The following is a 22,410-nucleotide window of genomic DNA, read 5'->3' on the forward strand; positions in this document are numbered from 1 at the left end:
GAATATTCTTGTAGAAAACATGGAGAAGGAGAAAGAGAAATATAAAAACTTGACTCTCTAACCTCCATAATTTTTTTTATTTTTTAACAAAAAAATTACAAAAGAAAAAATTATACTCCCTCCGTTCCTTATTATAAGAGACAAATAACCGAAGTACGTTGATCAAAAAAACAGTTAAAATTAGTTAATAACAATTAATGTGTAAAAAGTATAATTTTTTCCAAAAATGCCCTCATTAATAAGGAGAGAGAGCATGAGAGAGAATAATTAAATTATTAAAAGAAAGAGAAGTGGGAAGGAGAGAGAGTGTGAGTTGGAGATAATAAATATGGATAAAATAGTAAATCAACACAAAAAAGTAGAGACAACTTGTAAGTGTCTCTTATATATAGGAATATGCTATAAGCATCAAATGTTTCTTATAATAAGGAACGGAGGGAGTAGTAATTAACCTAACCACATGGATAAGACGGAGGAAATATAAAGTGTAGCTGAGGTCCAAGGACTATCCATGCACCGTCAAACCCGTCATGCTGGGATTTAACAGACAGGCCCCACGACATAACAAGCTCCGACTCTCATTCTGGTGACACGTAGTACTCTTGCATTAATGGCATGGGCGCGTAAGTCCACGGCCCTTGGGCAGAGAGTGACGTAGGCACGTAGCAACAAGCACGATGTTAATCCGAGCAAATGGGGCATGGCCCGCAACCCATTTCGGGACATTCTTATTTAGGGGGCGGGAAATTCTTATTCAAGAGGTGTCAAATTAAATTATGATTTTAAAAATTATTTTATTTTATTTTTAATTTTTAATATAAAATCTCGTTTAATTTCTATTTTGATCCTAAATATAAGATTTCAATCCATTTTGTCCTTAATATTTATATTTTTTTAATATAGTTTTTTTAATAATGATAGTTCTAATCAGCACACTGGATTAGTAAGGATATTTTAGAAAAGACAACACATATTTACTACAAATAACTAACTTAACTTATTCTATTAATATCCTCAAATCAGTCAACTAGCTTTTATAATTAAGACTAATGTAGTAATATATAAAATAAAGTAAGCATGTAAGAAGAATTTTATTTCAATTTATTTTAAAATATTTTTAAAAAGTATTTTTGTTAGAATCTAAACACCCACTTAATGGAAATTGAAAAGAAAAATCAACACCCTCCTTTCTCTTGGCTTCCCTTCTTATAAGAAATCGACAAAAAAATCCCAATCAGATCTCATTATTAACTATGGATCAACACGTCATCTATTCGTATACCACATCTTGAAATTTCGCTATCACATTTTTATTAATAAAATATATCAAAATTACGTGCCTCTTATTTGTTAATATCTTCTTATGCCAACATACAAAAAGCTGCTTGGTGCGCTATACTTAATTTTAAGATAATGGAAATAAGATTAGAATTGAAATTGAAATTAGGGTTGAGAGTAAGTTACAAAATCATATTTGGTGTGTGCTAGGATAATTCTCGTAAGGTTGGGATTTCTCATTTATATGAATGCAGAGTTAACCTCGTCAAAATAGGAAATAAAAAACATTTTTCATACACCAACTGTTAGTGCTTTTGATCTATGTGCATCAATTAACTTGTACGCTATATTTTTTTTTTATAACTTAAGGTATTTTTAAATCAAATTGGACTTGAGACTAATTTTTGTCCGATCAATAGCATTATGATTAAAAACCTTCTAACAAATACGTTTCATGTTATTCAAATTTATGTTTTTCTTTTTACGGGGATGAAACTGCCTATCATTTCAACAAACAACTTGCTGGTAACTTGTACCTTATATTTGATGATAAAAAATGGGATAAAACGGAATATCTTTTACTAATAACAAAACTTAACTTTTTTTGATGTGAAGAAGACAAAGATAAATCTTTCTCAAGTAAGTTTGTTTAAATGCATAAAGACCAGAAATTGAATCTCTCTTGCAGAGTTATAATTGAAGTTTTGTATTATTTAAAAAGTAACATGACAATGGAGTGTTAGTGATTGGTAAGGGAACCTACTGCACCAACTAAGAGGAATAACCAAACACTCTCCCATGAACAAAGCTGTCCTCTAATCCAACCACTCATCTTTCTATAATGGTCCCCCCCTACCTTTCATTTTTAGGGTTTCATGTAAATTATTGCCCCATGTTTCTCCTTTATGTGACCCCACACACCAGTTTCAGATTTCTATATCCCTTTCCTCGATATCATTCACTTTTATGTCCCTTTGCTCTTTCAACCTTAATCACATTCTCTTTTGTTTGACACAGTTTTCTTGTTTATGGTTTATATATTAAACACATCAGCGTGTTAGATTTCTGTAAGGTTTGTTTGTTTGATCTGTATAAATCAGTCAGGTGAAACATCTGAGACAAAATATCAGTTATCAGATATGATTTCATTTTCATCCAAGACGAGCCAAAACCTATATATAATTCCTTTTCTCTTCCTTAACTACTGCTGTTAATTATTTGGCTGATTAGTTCTTGATTAAATTTGGCCTTTGTGGTGTAGAAGGAATTCCATCCATATGGACCCACCCTGCTTCATTATTTGACCAAAAGTGAGAGCACAAGTGGAAACAGTCATGTACTTCTCTCTTTTCCCTTCATCAATTCACTTGTTGCTTTATATTTGTCATCTAACATGCTGGTCTCTGTTCTCTCTCAACTTTTCTTAATTTCTTAGAGACACAGGTTAACTTAAAACACAGTTAATTAAGGTTGACTGTAATTTATTACATTGTGTCTTTAGTTTGCTCCCTCCAACTCAAACCTCCCCCCCCCTCTCCCTCTGCAAAACAAGAAATTTAATTGAATTGGTTGAGACTTCCCAACCAGCCTGAGAATATTTACTCCTAGAATTATTAGAAACCCCACTGAGATTGATTAGCAGGAAACAGATTCAATGTTTGGCAACACATCACCACAATTTTGCCATTTTTAGAGAGTGGTAATGGAGGCCCACCTTCACCTGCACACAACAAAACAATGACACAAATATTAAAAGTTTGCCCATTGAGTTTGGTGTTCTGGTTGGACCATTAATTGCACATATGTATTAGTGTGTCTGATAATTGATAATTAGTTGAAAGTTGTTGTAATAGCCACGCATAAAAATGTAGATTGTGTGGTCAATTGGCAATCCAACGCTCCAAAAACGTTGGACTTATTTATTTATTGAACTCAGTGAAACCGATGTTGCAAGAGAGTCTGTCTGCTCGATCCATCACTGTACATGCTGTACAGTGGTCCTCCTCCAAAGTTCAATCATGTGTATATATTATATATAAAAATATATTATAACTTGTGGTTTGAGAAGAATTATGAGTTTAGAGTTTGTCGTGTAGGATATATATGGTTATTGAACTCTTGATGAAGGCACTTAGATGCAATGGATACTAACGCGTGACGCTAATAAAAGCTGTGTTTGGACTTGACAAAGAGAATAGAGGGACAAGACTTTCACTTTCTCACTTTTGATGAGAAAATTAAAGAAACAAAGAAGGTTAGGAAGAAGAGAGAGAAAAGTTATTCTGCGTGTGCTGACAAAGTGTACAATGATTAGTCTCATGTTTGATGTGGTTTTTCTTTGTTTTTTATTTAAGATTTTGGAGAACTTGAGTACGTGTTGTGTGATGTGTGGTATTGAGTTTCCTGTTGCGTGTCTTGAAGGAATAGTACAATATAAAACGCACTGCGTCTGCAATAATGCCTGCCTGATATACGTGTGCTGTAGATTAGCATATTGCAATATGAAGCGTCCATTCTCTAATTATTTCGTTTCTGTGGGACTTTTCAACTATCCAATCAAATCATCACGTCCCCTCTACACTTGGCATTCACTTACACCTCAATTGTTCTTCCTTTTTTAATCCAGGATATACCATCAGACTCTCAGGCTCAAAGTGGTTTGCTTTTGCATTCCCTCCCTCGAGAAGAAGAGAAGTGTTTGATTGAGAATAGAAACTACACAAGTAAGTTTCATATAATTGTGTTAACCCGTTTCTTTAATCTCAGCGAGAAGGGGGGGAGATTTGGATTAAAAAACAGCGCAGTGATAAGAATTTACTGTCCAAAGAAAATTCAAAGTGCAGTTGCTGGGCTGCTTCGGGGTCATGGAAGCAAGGAAGAGCCCAATAAGAGTGGAAGTGGCCCAGTAAGAGAATGATGCGAGTGATGGCATTTATTTGATCCAGTAAAGTAAATGACAAGTGCAGGCAATGTTTTTTTTTTTTGGGGTTCTTTTTGCCTGATGTTGCTCCAAATTACTGAGAAGTAATGTGGATATATGATCAAATTTTGTTTAGTCAACTTGTTGTGTCTACTCATTCATTTATTCCCATTGGTTTTGATACGTACATTGCCCACAGCCTTCTTTATTAAGGCCTGATTATGCGAAACTATATATGAATTGACCGACCAATTGGGTTGCGGTAGAAATATAATAAAGTTCTATATATAATTGGCCGCCATAGATAAAAGCATTACTCATTGTGATTAATTAGTGAGGATTTGACATATCCTTAACAAACCAATTAGGCATATCTTCCCTTGAACAGCAACTAAAGATATGCTTCTTCTTTTTTATTGGCTGCGATGTTTTGTGTTTATTTCCACCTTTTAGATAAGATAATAATACAGTCGTCCTCCACAGGGGCTTCTCTCCTTTCTAAGCAAAAATGACAAAAGTGGTAGGCATTGGTGTGGCTATAAATTATTAGTACGTAGGAGGATATACGAAATAAAGCTTCACAGAGCAAGGCTTGGGAGTGATTATTAATATTAGTAGAAAGACGAATTTGACTTGAACTGGGCAATGGGGCTCATTTAATGGTCCAGAAATTAAAGGGAACTGTTTGTTCATGTGGTTGTGTTTCAAGAAGGGCCATCTTGACAATCCTGTTGATGATGATGATGGCGTTTTGAAACTGCACGTAGCTTTGTTTCCACAAATGCATTATTGAAGCCGACACACCCAAGCTCAAACTTTGTCCTATATCTTTCTCCCATTCTAATATTCATTCAGTAAATAGCATACCAGCAGCAGAAACATATGAAAACTGATGAGTTGAAGCCCCTGAGTTCTATTAACTATATATGCACAATGGCCAACTTGCTTTCATCATTTACTATATTAAGTAGCATACAAATCATGTTATTATTATTGAGAGAGAAAAGAAAAACAAATAGATGAAGTTCAGTTTATTAAATGTAGACGTGGAAGGAGGAACAGTGGATTGGATAGATGAGAAGTGATGTGATGAAGAGGGAAGAGAGGAGAATCACGTGGGCTACTGAGAATAGGGACAATCACTTGAACCTTTGTATGCCAGAAGCAGAAGAAGATGAAGATGAAGAAGAAGCATATATGTGTGTGTGTATTATCTCTCTTTTTAAAACCTTAATAATTTGGACAAGAGAGTCAAGCCAACCAGCGCCACATACACTTCTTTACGGAGCTAGTTCAGAATCTACGTGTCATCCATACTTTTAAATATGAGCCTCTGTGTCTTGTATCTGATATGAGGAGAGATATGCAAAAATAAAGATGGGGTGTGTGGAAAAATTCAAAGTGGAGGTCGCATCGAGGCCCCACGACTGTGGCTACTTGATGAAGCGTCTATTCCATGCAGCCACATCAAGTTGGCCCACCCCCCCACACCCACTTCTCCTAACAAACTTTTATTACTGCCCTTCCATGGAGATTCGTTTTTGCTGCTTATTGTCTTACGTATCTCTTGTTTTATTCATTCAGAACATGGAGATAAACTCAAACAACTTATTGAAATGAAAGTTTTCTCGAAGTTAGAGCTAGTGGGTTCAATCTCACTAATATAGACTATATAATATGTATTAACTAGAGATAACAAAAATGAAATGAGATCAGATTTATAAGCAAATTAAAGATTAAGTGATAATGGTTAGTAGTGTTGGGGAAGGTGATGGGAAGGGGGTGCTTTTATGAATGAAAACGTGGCCCCCACCTTGTCAGTGACATCCACTCATCCTCTCCATAGGTTTCTCTACCCTCTTTACAACGTTATTGGTATATTGATCCAATGATGGAAGGGAAATGGGAAAGAGAAGGGAGACAGAGATGCTAGAGAGGAAGATTGAGGAGGATCCATTGTACCAAAACAGCCACACTAAATACAGAAGCAGATATTTTCTCTTCTTGTTTTGTTGCCGCCTTCGGCCTCTGAGTCTACTTTCATTTAATTTCTCTGATCGAATATATATATCATCTGTGTGTGTATATATACCCATTTTCATCCACAGAGAAATAAACCAATATACTACGTGGAATTCGAAGCACCATCAAGAGGATGAAATCTAGGCCACTCGTAAGTCGACACCTAGCCCTGAACTCTGACTCAACTCTTTCTTGCAGTCTCAGACAATACCCCCACTCTTTCTTTATCAAATTAACTGTTTGAACCGTTGGTTTTCTTATTGTCTCTCGTTTCCCCACAATCCAACTGTCTCTAGCTTCATCATTTTCGTTTCATTTCTAACTCACAAGATTTTAATAAACTGGTTAATGTGTTTTCATTTCCGTAATCTACAGTGATAAGTTCGTCAATAACGTTCCATTAATAGCCAACGCACGACTTGTACTGCGTCTTACGTTAATAACCTAACGTCACTCGCATAATTAAACAAATCGTCATTCTTTCAGTAGCACGCCTCAACACATATATAGATAGCAGCTGAGCTGTAAATGTTGAGCTATTCAGAACCATAACGAACGACCCACACGAGAGAAATGAACTTATTCGGATTTTTTACGATGTGGGAAGAAAAACTCGAGTTTAACAACTTGACGATATCATACTAATTGAATTATTATGGACTAATAAGAAGTGCGCCAAAAATTCTCTTTTTAATGTGTTCTTTTGAACTCATAAAAATGTTCTTAACTAAAGTTATCTCCCAAGCATTTATGAGAGGGTGAACAAGATTCTGAATCAACTTGTGTTTTGAAACTTGTTTCCCCTCATGTCACTAAGCACTTAGTCTGTTATACATGGGACGAGGTATTAACTAAACGACTGTATCAGATAACTAATCAGGTGCTAGAGTTAGTTGCCTTCTTGGACTTTGTCCAAATTAAACCATTTCTTCCTCCAGCGACCTCACAGGGATGTACTCTTTCATGCTAATATAGGAATCAAAATAGATTCCATGGCAAATATGGCAACACAGTCGTCAGTTATAGGAGGATGAGTCATCAGGGGAACTCCAGTTCAAATCAACTAAGAACCCAGTCAACTTATTGATGGATATAACTTTCCATTTATATATGAAATTTACATCATCACATGGATGGATCTCCCAAGCATTTCAGTGATCCAGCTATAATACAAGCAAGCTAGCTTGAAGCCATTGGTTGGGAGAAACTTAAGGTCTTTTTTTTCCACCTCTTTTTGTGGTCCGTAGTACATCATATGAACTAGTGGAGAATGAAAATGGAATGAAAAATTTACAAGTATGGATTCATCTATACTGATATATAATATATGCTGTGTATAATATATAATATTGATGATTCATTTTGAGATAATATAAGGAATTGTTACTTCTCAAACATTTCCATTAGTAAGCGCAAAGTATTGTAATGAAGCAATCAATCAAGGCCTGCTAAATGCATTTCTTGAGTCCGACGTCGGACAACTGTACATTTAATCAAGTTTAGATGTTATGTCTGGTTCACTTTCATCATTGCATATATGGGAAACAATGGACAAAGAATGATCAATTTGATCTTTAATAGATTAAGATAACAAACAAACGCAACTTAGATATTATTGTGAGAAATCAGAAATGTAAGAAAGTACGAACCCAATTTATTACATTTTTTAAAGGAGAACAAACATGTACATATTTGTGACATTGCGTGGTGCAGAGATGAAGACCAAAATCTAAACCAATAAGGGGAGCCTTTTCAGGGTTTCCACTTTTATTTCTTATACTCCACTATTGTTTTTAACCCTTTTGGTACCCTAGACACTGAGACCATTTAAGAAAGTACTCTCATCTCTTAACCAATACTGGAAAGAGAGAAAGTTTGTATTTTTGAAAGAGAGCTAGAAAGAGAAAAAGAAAGAAGATGGGAAGAGGCAGAGTTGAGCTCAAGAGAATAGAGAACAAAATCAATAGGCAGGTTACATTCGCTAAGAGAAGAAATGGGCTTCTCAAGAAGGCTTATGAACTCTCTGTCCTCTGTGATGCTGAGGTTGCCCTCATCATCTTCTCCAATCGTGGCAAGCTCTATGAGTTCAGCAGTGGCTCCAGGTATATATATTTCCCCTTCCCCCTCCTCAAATCTTTCTTATATGCATCTGCGTGTTTCGTCAATATTAATTATTCTGTCCATTAAAACAACAAGCATTTTCCGCTATGTGTATTCATTATTAGTTTTGTGCAAGATCTCTGCTTTGTTTCCTGTGCCTGTATTATGGGTTCTGATATATTCATATCTCATAAGCAAAAAGAAAAAACAAAAACAAAAATGATCTCTCACTTATTTTTCTTTCTTTTGGCCATTTCTTTATCATTTTCCAAAACTGTATCAAGGGCGAACTGCAGTGAAGTTTCCAGTCTTCTGACTGTTTGTTTTCCAGAGTAATAAACTGAAAAGTGGTATTTCTACTTCTTCATGTTTTCGTTTTCCTGAACAATAAGCTGATGAAAAAAAGTGGTTTTTTTTTCCTCCTCTTCATACGAAGATCTGAAGCATTTTTCATTCTCTCACCTCAAGTATAAAAGAGAAGTGCCGCAAAGAAGGGGAAAAAATTGTTTTGCCATGTCAAAGTTCCTTGTCGGAAGAATTCATATTGCTGGGTTGTTTCCAGACGGGGGTCATAAATATCCTCCTTGAGCTAGGGCAAGATTCCTTAGCCATAAGAAACCTTGTAAAAAGTTCTTTTCTTTTCCGTTTCCCTCCTTTCCTTCAAAGACAGCTCTAATTTTCTGAGTCGTCCATAAAAAGGAGTTCTATATCAGATTCCAATAATTTCTTGCAATTGTTTGTCAAGAAGAAATGTGGGAGGGTATCTTTTTCTACCCATGAGATAGAAGCAGGAGCTAGCCCTAGAAACCACCGGAGCAGACATTAACATTAAGAGTACAGGGTTCCACTGTTATGATTTGGTGGCAGAGATGGGATGTTTGATGTGGAAACCTGCACTGTACATCGCAATTTAAGACTTGATTTGAGAGGGAGAGAGAAAAAGAAATGCCGGTGAACTTCTAAAGCTGCAATTGAGCTTAAAATCCTTAAAAACCGTTGTGGAATAGCTGTTTGGGGCTATCGAGAAGACAAGCTGGGAGGATTTTTCTCACTATAATATTTTCAACCTTTCAATATTATATTAAAAACAATATATTTCTAGTCTTTTGGTTTTTCCAGTAGTAATTTTTCTTACTGCGCTCTTGTGTTTTGTGTAATGAGAAACCTTCTTTGTTTACCTTATTTCACATGCAAAGTAAATAATTTAATTTTCACAACGTTGTTGTGATGCTGTAGGGTTAGCAAGTATTGTCTTTTTGGGGCTTCATAAATTTGATTGTTTGAACTTAGACATGCCAATTTGTTTTCTTTTACTTTTCTCGGGTGCTACACAAAAGGACTCCTTGTGAATGCCGATGTCAGTATTCCATCTTGCTAGATGCTTTCACTGGTTTTACTACTACCCTAGTTTTCTCAATCAGGGAGACGCTTGTAGGGACATTTGACTCTTAAGAGTGCTATGGTTTTAGAGAAAATTCTAGGCACTTATAATTTGTATATAATAAGCTAATTTGATGAACTTTTATGCTTTTCTGCTAACTGTTTCTGCATGTTCTATTTAATTTAAAAAATTATAATTAGATGAGTTCTTTTTCATTTCTGAATTTCTCGAACTTCTTGATTTTTTTTGAAGTTTTGACATTAATTATTAAAAAAACCCGTCGTAAGTATTCGGTAACTATAAAATCCATTATTGCTTAGTGATCTTTTGTAATTTTTTTTTCTTCCAAAGAGCTAAAAGTTGCCCCTGGGAAGTAAAAGATGCTGTTATAATACTCTATGCTTGTTGGCCTATGTGACAGCATGACGAAAACTCTGGAGAAGTACCAGAAGTCCAGCTATGGTGCACTGGAGTCCAGCCAGCCAATGAGTGACACTCAGGCATTAATTCCATAAATTGATCTGCAACTCTATCTCATACTAGGTTTAGAGTTTTGACTATTAGATGCACCTGGAGTTTCTCATTTATTATTAATAAGATATTAAAACAAGTCCAATAATAAACCGCCGATAGTTTCAACTTTCAACTTCTAGAGTTAGCCTTTTATAGAGTTACTCATGCCTTAATTTCCTATTTTGCGAAAACATCTATCCAAATAAGCATTATTACCAACCCTAGATATGCATAATTAAGCATATAAGTTTAAAGTTGATTCTTTATATAGAACCAGTCTATACAACATATAGCGCGCTGGCGACAGATTCTAAAATATAACACGACTATGTTTTATGCAAGAGCGTTTACGTTAAACAATGATGGTGAAGTAAGTATATATACAAGAATTTAAAGGAAAAGAAAGAATCTGATAGCAAACGTGACATTTAGCAGAGTAGCTATCAGGAATACCTGAGACTTAAAGCAAGGGTCGAAGTCCTACAACGTTCGCAGAGGTAACTAATTAAAGACTCTGGTTATATGTGTATAAATATATGAAATGTTGGATTCAGAACGTGTCAACGTTTTAAGTTTTAAATACATATGCATATAAAGGAACCTTCTTGGGGAAGATCTGGCCCAAATGAACACAAAGGAGCTGGAGCAGCTTGAGAATCAAGTCGAGGCAGCACTGAAGAATATCAGGTCCACAAAGGTATATATATACATATATAAGCACGTTGATCTCTATTTCAACTATATATATGTATCGTCTGATTAGCTATGATCAAAATGTTAATTTCAAAATTAGTCTTATCCCACATTTAGAATACGAAACTTGTAAGCTAAGCTCTTGGCGGTTTTAATCCTTGACATGACAGCGCACAAGAATATAAAGCAGTAGCTTGGGTTGTTTTATATTTGTACTTTCAAATGCCTCCAAGGTGTCATCGTTCATGGATTATTTATTTTAATTTGAACGTGATATATATAATTTGACTTATACTCTTTACTTGTTTCCCAGACTCAGTATATGCTTGACCAGCTTGCTGATCTTCAGAACCGGGTATGTATATCATTTTCTCCAAAAACTGTTTCTGATGTCATCAAGTATATATATTACCACCTACATTCATTCTCAGATGATATAATAGCAATAAAAATTAAATATAACATCATATATATATATATACACACAGTCTTCGATCGGTCGTGGATTATACTAACTGACTAAAAGCATATGCAGGAGAAAGTGCTGGAGGAAACTAATAGAGCTCTGAGGAGTAAGGTATACACATTAATCTCAGCAAAGACCACATCTTTATTCGATTCAAAAGCTGAGACTATAATCACTATACAACTTGTCTGTTTCAATAATGAGTACGAAAACCGTGCATAAACACACAAACACAATCACCCATCTTGCTTTGAACAAAAGGGTCTTTGTACAATTATGCCCTAAATATGTGATATGGTTGAAACATGGAAACGCAGTTAGAAGAAAAAAGCAACTCGCAAGTTGCTCTAAGAATGGGTTGGGAAGGGGCGGGAGGGTCTGAAGCGATCCATTACCCTCGTTTTCCTGATCAATCTGAAGCATTTTTCCAGCCTTTGGGAGTCAATCCCAATTTGCAAATCGGGTATATATAGTTTTATTTCTTTTCTCTTTTTCCTTTTTCACTCACGCTAGCTCTCTCTGCTATTCCATGCTTTTGGTTTCTGAGGATTTTGTGTGTTTTGTGGAATCAAAGCAGATATAATCAGGTTGGAGGGGAGGATGTAAATGTTGGAGGAGCAGCATTGAACGTTCATGGATTCGTGCCCGGGTGGATGCTTTAATACGGCTATGGCCACCACAATTCATGGATTTATATGTATGTGTGGATGCTCAATTCTGGGTTTGTTTTGAATATGAACCTCTCTGTGTATTTACCATTTGTAGAATATGAATAAGTTTTAACTTTTACGTGTGCCCAGTTGTATCGGAGACTCTTCATAATTTAGTTCAGGTTAAGCCCTTATGTATGTAAGCTTTCATCTTATGTATATTTTTGCAGACGCCAGATTGAAATGTCTCTATGTTTTTGTGCAAGTCTTCAAAGGATTATTGGCAAGAAGAACTAATGTGGGAAATAATAAAGAACAAATCGGAAATATATGTACGCATGTGTGTGTACACATATGAGCTTTTTGGGCTTGGACTAGCACTGTTTTTTTTTTTTTGGGTCAAAGGATTAGCGCTGGGTTAGTGGTTAGCTGGTTAAAACGAGTCGCAGTCTCGCAGAGACAAACAGTAGGGCACAGTTACACAAAAAAAAAAAGTAAGGAAATAATTTTAGCATTAATCCAGCACTACGACAGAGTTAATAACCAACCGTTTTTTTTTCCCTTAAGTATAAGTATTCTCTTATTAAAAGCAGTTTTATTTGAGACACTCTTAGACACTAAATATTAACACATCTCCTAACAAAAATTTTAATTTTGATTCGTCGTGTTGTGATCTGCTAGACACAACTCCCTCTAATACAATTGACGGTTTAATTGGATTGGTTTGGGCATGAATTGGAGGGAGGCCTAGGTTTGTTTTTTAGAAAAGTCATTAAATTAAAATATACAATCACAATAGTTGTAGTATCTGGAACAAAATTTTCTTTAATTGCTCTGTCAAAGGTAGATGATATTTATGTGTGCAGTGTGAGTCCTAAGCCAGTGACATATATATATATATAATCCTAAGCCAGTATGTATATATAAAGTCCTAAGCCAGTTGGTCCAACACTAAGAGTCATAAAAGATCTCAAGCATAAAGGTCCAAAAAAAAAAAACATCTCTTGCCACTTCCCCTTTTGTGTTGGGCTTAGATCTCATTTATAGGTCCGTTTAGATTAACGATTGGAAAATTAGCTTATTAGAAAAGTAGCTTTTGAAAAAGTGAAGTTAGGTAAAAGCTAAATTGGATAAGTTGAATTGTGTTTGGATTGAAGTTTAAAAAAGTTAGTTTGTAAAAGTGAGATTGGTAAAATGTTGTTTGTATTATGATTGAGTAAAAGTAAGTTTGGTTGTAAAGTTATCAAAATGGGTATGAGTTTTAATAAACAATGAAACATGGTTAACAAAATGATTTTACATAATACAGTGAAATTAAAATAATTTAAGATAAAGAAGTCAAATTGAATGAATGAATTAAATTTTAAAACTTCATAAAAATCATAAAAAAATATTGTAATTAGTAGCTACACATATCAAAGGTTTCATCGAATGATAATTATAATTAATATACATAATTAGTAAAGGTATTTTGAAAAAGATAATATATATTTATTATAAATAACTAACTTAACAAATTTTTTTAATCTACTCAAAGTATTCAATTAGCTCTTATATTAAGAAGTGGAGGTAGTACTTTAATTTAAATTGAAAATTAAATTTGTTAGGGTATCGTGAAATAAAAAAATCAAGATGAATGTGTCTTTACGTAATATCGTGAATACATTAATTTTCATTATAAAACTACAGCTTATCATATTTGAAGCCTCAGGCCTTGTAGTTGTGGTTTTGAAACCTCTTGGTCTGTGACAAAATCACTATAAAATATCAAGAACAAGAGAGCAACATGAATTTCTTGTAACTTTTTACGTTAAAATTTGTCATTATACGCTGCTAACTTATTATAAAATTTCTTGGTAATTATATTTTTTTGTCATTTAACAAGGCCTCCCCTCTCTAGCACATCGCCCACAATTTAAAAGATGAATTGCACTGAACAAGATAATAAATATGAAAAGTAAGAGAAGTAGAATCGAAATAAATAGGCAGCACGTACGTGTATTTTTTGATTTCGAAGTAAGATGAAGATTAAGGTTAATTAATTAACTAATTAAGTGTATGTGGTGCTTAGCTAGAAAAGGGCATGGAAAAAGAACAGTGATCAGAAACAATGAGTGTTGACTTTTTTTCCAGATTAGTGACTGCAAATTGTACAGGAATCGCAATTATTGGCTATCTCTGTCGCCTGCGTGTTACTAACTGTAAAAAGCTTCATTTAAAGCCGAAAGCTGTAACATCTTCAAGTAAATTATATGAAATTATGAATATATTAATCAACCTCCCCTCTTTGTCTTTTTCTTTTTAATTTTTATAATAATGTTTCTTTGGTTATCAAAAAAAAAAACCTCCACATTTTATACCCTTTTTTTTTCGCATATGAACTTGGTTTTTTTTTCCCCAATTTAATTGGTGGGTGGCAAAGATGCCATTCTTTTCCATTTTCTATCATGACTTTCCATACCAAATTTGGCCAATCAAGATAAGGTGGGGGAAAAGACCAACGAAAAAGACTCCGAACCTAATGAATTGATGAAAAAGAGTTTTCCCAATCCCTATTTCCTTTTCCATTCCCATCATTTTATACCCAAAGCATAGGATCAAACGCACATTTATCATATAATAACGAATACTACCTCTATCTTAAATATAAAAGTTAGTTAAAGATTTAATTTGATTCTAAATATAAGACTTTAATCTATCTTGTTTCTCATATTCTTTATTTTTTCTAAAGTAGTACCCATAATAATTGCATATGTTAAGAGATTTTTATCCTAGCGTACATAATTAACAAAAGTATTTTAGAAAAAATAATACATATTTACTACAAATATTTTATTTTAGAAAAAACAACACATATTTACTACAAATATTTAATTTAACTAATTTTTTTTAATATTTACAAAAATTAGAAGGGGAGGTAATATAATAATGACAGGGGATGGGAGATGTTAAAATTACAGCAAACCTGCTTTTACCGACCTTTTTTTTTTTTCACCTAAAAGAGCATGCACTAACATGGACAATTTTCATGCTGCTAGATTATAAGATTGACTTATGCCACTTCACTTTTTTATCAAATCGGCCCCCTCTCGTATTTGCTAAAGGGGGGAAAAAAGATGCTTTTGATAATCTAGTCTAATATCACTAGGACAGATAACAAAACTTGTAATAATTGTTGGGGTGTGAATTATAAATAAATAATAATGATAATAATATATAAAAAGTCAATCTCTTGTTAAGTAAATTTCAAGAAATGACTGAACATATATAGGTGAGAAATGCTAGAAGATCAAACAAGCCGGTGACTAATTGGTGAAGAGACGCTTTTGGTGGGGCAAGGGTTAAAGGGAGTGTTCGCATACCTTCAAAAGTATCTTTTAAAAATAATTTTATGTAAGTTGAGGTAAAAATCTTATTACATATATACTTCGTACATCACAAAATCATTTTTAAAATTAAGATTTGCATTCCAACTAAATACTCCCAAACTCATATACGTAACTTGTAGTTGATTTTGCGTTTTCATTATGATTCGCCGTAACATTTCATATGTTGCTGAACCACCCAAACAGTACACAAAGACAAGTCCTACACACTAAAACAGCGAAACACACTTCAATCCCGTCTCGCTTTCTTTTATGTAAGTTCGTCCCTGTGCTTAACTTGTCAAGGCTGTGGGATGGGGCCCACGCCCCCTGTAATTAACCACTAAAGTACTCTTCATAATTATGATTATTTAGAGTCAATGACGTGCTAAATCAGGGGAAAATAATTAGCTGTTTGTTATCAACAGTGGGTTAAGCTTACAGCAATCAGAAGGTTATGTCTTATGTGGGCGTGTGCGTGTGTTTAATTATAATTATTACGCCATTGTTTTTCCTGGAAAGCTGCACGAGGCCTTGCGTTGATCGTGTCATGTCCCTAAGGAAATTGGATAAATTTGGCGAGGGAGGGCCTCCGGACATTTGACTTTCCGTGATTTTCTACGGAATCACGATTCTGCTGCGTCGGCTGACTTAATTATAAGTCACTTAAACTAATTTGTCAGAATAAAATAATACTCTTAAATTCTTAACATAGAATCTAATTAACTAATTTAAGTAAATTACGGATATTAGTTTAATTATTTGTTATTATATGCTTTTTCTAAAACATTCTAAGCATCTTTTTTAAAATTAGTTATTATTATATGTTCTTTCTAAAATATCCTAAGTATTTTTCTTAATTCTCTCACTCCTTTTCCGATTTGATCATTGTTAGAAAAATATTAATATGGTTAATTTGAAAAAAAAAATTGACAAACATGTGAAATATGTCTTATATATATGATCGATATTAATTTCTTAATTAGGTTTTATATTAAAGACCAGAGGAGTAGTAATTAACTTATTAAATATGTCTTAAATTGATTTTTTTTTCCAACTTTACTATATTCAATGAGGATGTGTAAGAGGAAAAAAATACAAAAAAATACATTTAAGTATTTGATGCAGAGATAAAATTGACAGTATTAACCCTGAGAATGACTATATTTGGACAAAACCGTACTTTTAGAAGCGATTTATATTATAAACAAGAAGTAATGTTTTTTTTCCTTTTAACTAAAAAAGTAAGCATTGAGAATATGAAATTATAAACAGTAGTATTCAACCCGCGTCTTCTTATTTAGATGAAGAATTATATTTTTTTGATTTTACATAAAGTTTTAAAGGAGATGTATTGTTTATGACTTGATGTAAGTTTTAATTTATATATTAAGATGTCAATATGTAAATGCGTGGATGTTAAGAAGTTGAGAGATACTACTAATAAAAGACAAACGAGTGCATTAAACGGAGGATCACCAGAGAGGATTCAGGATTATACGTAATAAGTTAGACATTTTATTTTATTTTATCGTGAAAAAACATGCTCAGCACATGAAAAAAAGAATCTCCTAAAATAGCTTAATTAGTCCCATGGCAAACCTAAGGAATAGACATCAGATAATTGTCTGTGAATAACTTATAATTTAGTAATATGAAACTTTTTTTTTTGAATGAAAGTTGGAAGTTCAGTTGTTTATAACTCTAATTAAATTGTTAATTTCTTTTCTCTTTTTTACCATGTTAGTATAAAAGTATACTTTTAGTCCTTTAACTTTATACAATGTTTCATTTTGGTCTTTTAACTTTAGAAAGTAAATTTTTAGTCATCTAATCCTAAAAATGTTAACAAAAAATGATAATATCAAGCATATGAATACTGATAAAATATTACTAAGTGCTAACATATTAAGTTTAATATTCAAAGCAATTATGATTGTTATACAAAATTATTATTTAAGATTAATAATTTTGAGGTTAAAACACTAAAAATATACTTTTTAAAGTTAATGGACCAAAATAAAACCTTATGTAAAGTTAAAGAACTAAAATTATATTTTAGGTATTTTCTTCATAGATGGTTAGTTAGTTTCTCTAATTAAAAAAAAAATGATCGTCTTCCTTATTGTTTTTTAATTTACAGGAAATTCGTAGCATCTAAATCTAAATACTCCTCCAGTCCTAAATATAAGACTATTTTTATAATGTAAAATTATAATATAAAAAGAGTCTTATATTTAGAAGTGGAAGAGTATATTTTAATTTCAATTGGCCTCTCTATGGTACGCTACATGTTTGCACAATAACCACATAAAATAAATTAAGACAGGGAAAGCTTTTTTTTTTTATAGTTTTTTTTTCCTCCTGTACTAAATGTATCTAAGAAAACTTGGATGTAACACGTTTATTGAATGTTGACAAAATTGCCATATTTATATGGACATCATCTTTTAATTTTGTTGGTGAATATTGAAAGCGTGGCCCCCCAAGCTGTCCATATTTTGACTTTGTAAACCACAAGCACAACGACCACATAAACTTATTATTTTTTTATTTACAACAAATTACAATAAACCTATACATAATCTATGTTATACACAGAATAATGATTTTTCCGGAGTTATATTAGCCAGCCTCAAGTGTGTGCGCTCGCATACGTGTGATAATTGACTAGTCCATGTTTATCATCAAGAATCAATGTTTTCTTAAAATGAATTTTGCTTATCATTAACCGTTGCGAAGTCAATTAAGCATTTGCTTCAAAATAAAGTAAAATTATTAAACCATCTATATTTTGTCCTCCCCCCCCCTCAAAGTTACGTACGCTTTTCAGGACAGTGTGTTCTTTCCTGCGTTTTCTGTTCCACTCCACTCAAACTCCTTTTTTTTTTTTTTTAACCACTGCAAAGAAGCAAGAAAATATTTTTTTATAAATAACTAAAATTAATACACATTTTTTAATAAATAACTAACTCAGTTAATTATAAATTAGTTATCCATTTTTTTATTTAAGACTAGAGGAAGTAATATTTAAAATAAATCATATTAATTATGAATAGCATATTTTTTTTAAACCCCCCATGATACGAGAAAATGTTCTCTTTTTTTGGCGCCTAAACATGCCATGAAAATGTTTAATTGCAATTAATTCTTTTTTTAATTGGTTTTCTTCAGACTCGAAAAAAAAAATGTATTGTTTCTTGTTGTCTTCAAATTCTCAAATGCACAGGAAGGGTGGGATTAATTACTCTCTAATCTAGTCGCATTAAAAGCTTTTCTTGTAGGTGAGGTGATAAATTTATTTTCATTTTTGTTCGGGCCTTTTTTTTTTTTGCCATTAAAGGAGAATCTCATGAGGAACTTTAATCGATTAGTACCTTGATCTTTAATTTTAAAAATCCCAAAAAAATATTTTTTAAATTTTAAAATCTCGAATAAAAAATTACTGCAAAATTATGTCGCCATTTACTTTTCAAGTATAGTCAATTATTATAAACGTGTATTAAACAAGGCTATTTGACATTTTAAAATTCAAGAAGTATTTTTTTAGAATTTTTCTGAAAAACCCTAAACCCTGAAAACAAAGACAGGACATGGTTTTACAAGTGCATTAATGATGAAGACATGTAAAGTTAATGAGCTTTATTTTTAGTTTTTGTAGGCATTTTTTACGTTCATCTCATGTATTTATTTTATATTCTGTAAGTCATGATTGAAAAACTCTTTATAAGTTTCAAACCATAAGTTTTGATCCTTTAAAGAATAAAATAATCTAAATTTTTATTAGATTATAGGGACTAATGTTTTAAATAAAAAATATTTAAAAATTAAAACTTATAGTTTGAAACGTATGGGACTAGAATTAAAATATGAATAAATTAAAGGAGAAAAGTTTATATTAATTCTAATTTTTATATCAATTTTTAGTATTTGAGATCCAAAAGCGACAAATTCTACGCATCCCACGTAGCATATTCTTTGTTGGGGCGGGGGGTGGGGAGTCATAGTGGAAGACCATATATTAAAAAAATGCAAATAATTGAGTATAAAAAGAATAAAAGTACAATACGCTTCGCTTATTAAAAGGTGCGATGGGGAATGAATCGATGTCACAAATAACTCGATCGTGGCTTTGTCCTTGATATTCACATCTTTTAACAAATTCCAACCGGCCTCACCCTATTGGCCGAGTCAGCGTTAAACTAACAAACTGCATCACAAAACGGTATAAAATTATTTATTTATATATAACGTATTTGTACCTTATTCTTACATACCAATTAATACATTAAACTAATAAAAGTTTTCATGTCTGCCCCTATGAAAAAAAAAGAACATTAAAAAAAGATGCTTCGTGTATTTTCTCTCACATATTTTTATCTTACTCAATAGGAATAAAATTGAAAAAATATTACTCTTCTAGTCATTAATATAAGACTTAATTATTGAGTTGATTTTGGTTCTAAATATAAGACCTATTTCTTATATTTATTAATAAATTATCCCTATGGATACTTTTTCAACTATGATCAAGTAGAAAAGAAAAAGGGGATGTTGAAGAAGATGATTATGATGTTTTATGAAAAATATGGCATATTCCTCCGGTTCTTAATATAAGACACATTTAACTAATTTGATTAAATTAAAGAAGTTAGATAAGTTAGTTAATTATAAGAAAAATGACACATTTTTCCTAAAACCATAATCATCTTTCTTAATACCACATCTCCCTCTTCTATTTGATTATGGTTGATAGAGTATCCGTAGGTGTAATTTAGAGAAAATTGATAAATATGAGAAATGGGTCTTATATTTAAAACCAAAACCAACTCAAGAATTGGATCCTATATTAAGGACCGGAGGAGTATTTCTTATAATTAACTAACTTAACTAACTTTTTTAATCTAGTCAAATTATTAATTGAATAGGTCTTATATTAAAGACCGGAGGAGCATTAATCATCCAATATGAAACAAACTTTTTCCCCCCATAAATGACTTATATATTGCTATAATCTTAATTAATCATCCAAACTCATCTCCATATGGTGATAAATAACCCTCAATTCGTCCTTTCCCGTCACTTGTTCTCCACAAACTTCCAACCTCATGGATATATTTTTCTAAAGCTTACGCAACATGCACATCACTTGCTAACTAACTGGACCAAATTAAAAATAGTACTGTGCAAATTTTCCACAGGTTTGTGAATAGAATGGATCTATCTGGATCATTTAATTAATGTAAATTTTATAAGTTTTTCAAAGTACGAACGTGTGTTTAAAAACAAGCATCTTCACCAAAACCCCCCCCAAAAAAAAAAGTCAGTCTTACGCATGATTATGATTTATGATCGCGCATCATTGGTTGGGGGAAATAAGCCATATATTAAATTTCAAAGATAATTTTTACCTGCCTATCAATATCATATTATCTCATTAAAAAAAGCAAATTGGTGAAAAGTTTCTGTCCAAAAATTTTATTGACAATAAGAACACGAATTCAAATACTATTATTTCTTGTGTATGAAATCTCGTAGAGTATCAATATTTTCCGTGTAAAAACACAGCAAAACGTTGTGACTAATAAAATTTTTACACAGGAATTTTTCTTTCATTTTTTCCCCAAAAAAAAAAATACGGCTACAAGTTAGATTATCTTCCACCGTTCTTTCCGTCTTTTCAATTGATATTTCTTCTCATTGTTTTGATCCCTATTCAATTAGCACAACCCAGGAGAATTCTTTTCTAATAATTTTGTGAAGAAGACAAATTTATTGATCTATGTAGATGCACATGTGGAACTATGATAGTTATTCCCGGTTCTTGATTCCATTTTTCACATTTTTCTTCTGATGCAATCATTAACTTTAATGGTAAAGTGACAGCAGTCAGTAGTGATGGAATATTTCTTCAAATAAAGGATGAAGAAAGCCCGGTCGGTGGCTTATCTAGTTATCTTGTAAAAAGAGGAGAAAAAGAAAAAGAAATTAAAGAAAAAACAGAGAAAAGAAACCAGAAAAGAAATATGTGTAATGTGTTGAGATTTTGGTTAAAAAAAAAAAAGGTAATATGTTGAGATTGTAATTTTTGGATTTGGAGGAAATTCTATCCACTCTAAATTTAAAATATATATTCCATTCAAAATAAAACGATATTATTTTATCAAAATTTTAAATTGTTGTGGTTTTACTTCTGTCTTATACTTTTATGCAAAATTTAACAATGCTTTGAATCAAGTACATATTAATGAAGTTAAGCGATAAGTCTTCTATAAACAACAAAAGTATCTCTTATAATTTAATCCGTCATATGCATTTATCCTTAGATATAAATTTCATTAATTTTAACTTATAGACGAAATAAATTAAAACTAATTTATAAAATTTCATGAACTTCATGAAATCTTTTCATTTATTTAAAACCGTTTTAACACTGATGCATTTTTATAAATAAAATTTAAAAAATAAAATCACGTGATAAAATAATAAAGACTTAATTCAAATAAAATAAATTATAAGAACCTGATTTAAAATTGAGATAAATTAGAAGAATATGTGGACTGATTTTTCCTTAAAAGGTGGAGATTAGAAAAGAAAGGGACAATCTGGGGATGTGACGAGATAAAGCAAGTGAGAATAACATTAAGCAGATGCTTGGGGATTAAAGAAGAGGGCCAGTTGAGCAAGTAGGCAATTAGTAATTAGCACTAATAAGTCAGTGATTATATAGTGATTAGTAATGAGAAGATAAGAAAAGGAGGAAGGGAGATGACTGAGGAGTGGGGCCCAGACAGTAACGGACTGTCATGACAGAACGTGGAGCCAATCTCCATTAGACAACGTTCTCATCTCAAAGCATTCTGGTTTTCTAAAACCACTTCTCTTTCCTCTCCGGTTTCCGCCCTGCTTTTTGTCTTTTCTTCCCCGTTCATCTTCCCTCACTGTTTAATTATTTCCATTTATGTATCTTTAACCTCTTAACCTTCAACATAAATCAAATGCATCATTAGTTTCTCCTGCAA

General features: G+C 32.5%; 1 protein-coding gene across 1 annotated transcript; it reads left to right on the forward strand.

The window, feature by feature from the left end:
- The first annotated feature begins 8,137 nt into the window (after nt 1-8,137).
- On the forward strand, nt 8,138-12,035 carry LOC114713323 (MADS-box protein EJ2-like). Its single transcript, XM_028897940.1, has 8 exons — nt 8,138-8,322; nt 10,123-10,201; nt 10,650-10,711; nt 10,812-10,911; nt 11,221-11,262; nt 11,443-11,484; nt 11,691-11,836; nt 11,951-12,035. The coding sequence occupies exons 1-8, from the start codon at nt 8,138-8,140 to the stop codon at nt 12,033-12,035; spliced, it is 741 nt and encodes a 246-aa protein (XP_028753773.1).
- The last annotated feature ends 10,375 nt before the right edge of the window (nt 12,036-22,410 follow it).

The sequence above is a fragment of the Neltuma alba genome, unplaced genomic scaffold (assembly GCF_004799145.2).
Source record: "Neltuma alba isolate B1F8T4 unplaced genomic scaffold, ASM479914v2 tig00011422_pilon, whole genome shotgun sequence".
In the NCBI taxonomy this organism is placed as follows: domain Eukaryota; kingdom Viridiplantae; phylum Streptophyta; class Magnoliopsida; order Fabales; family Fabaceae; genus Neltuma; species Neltuma alba.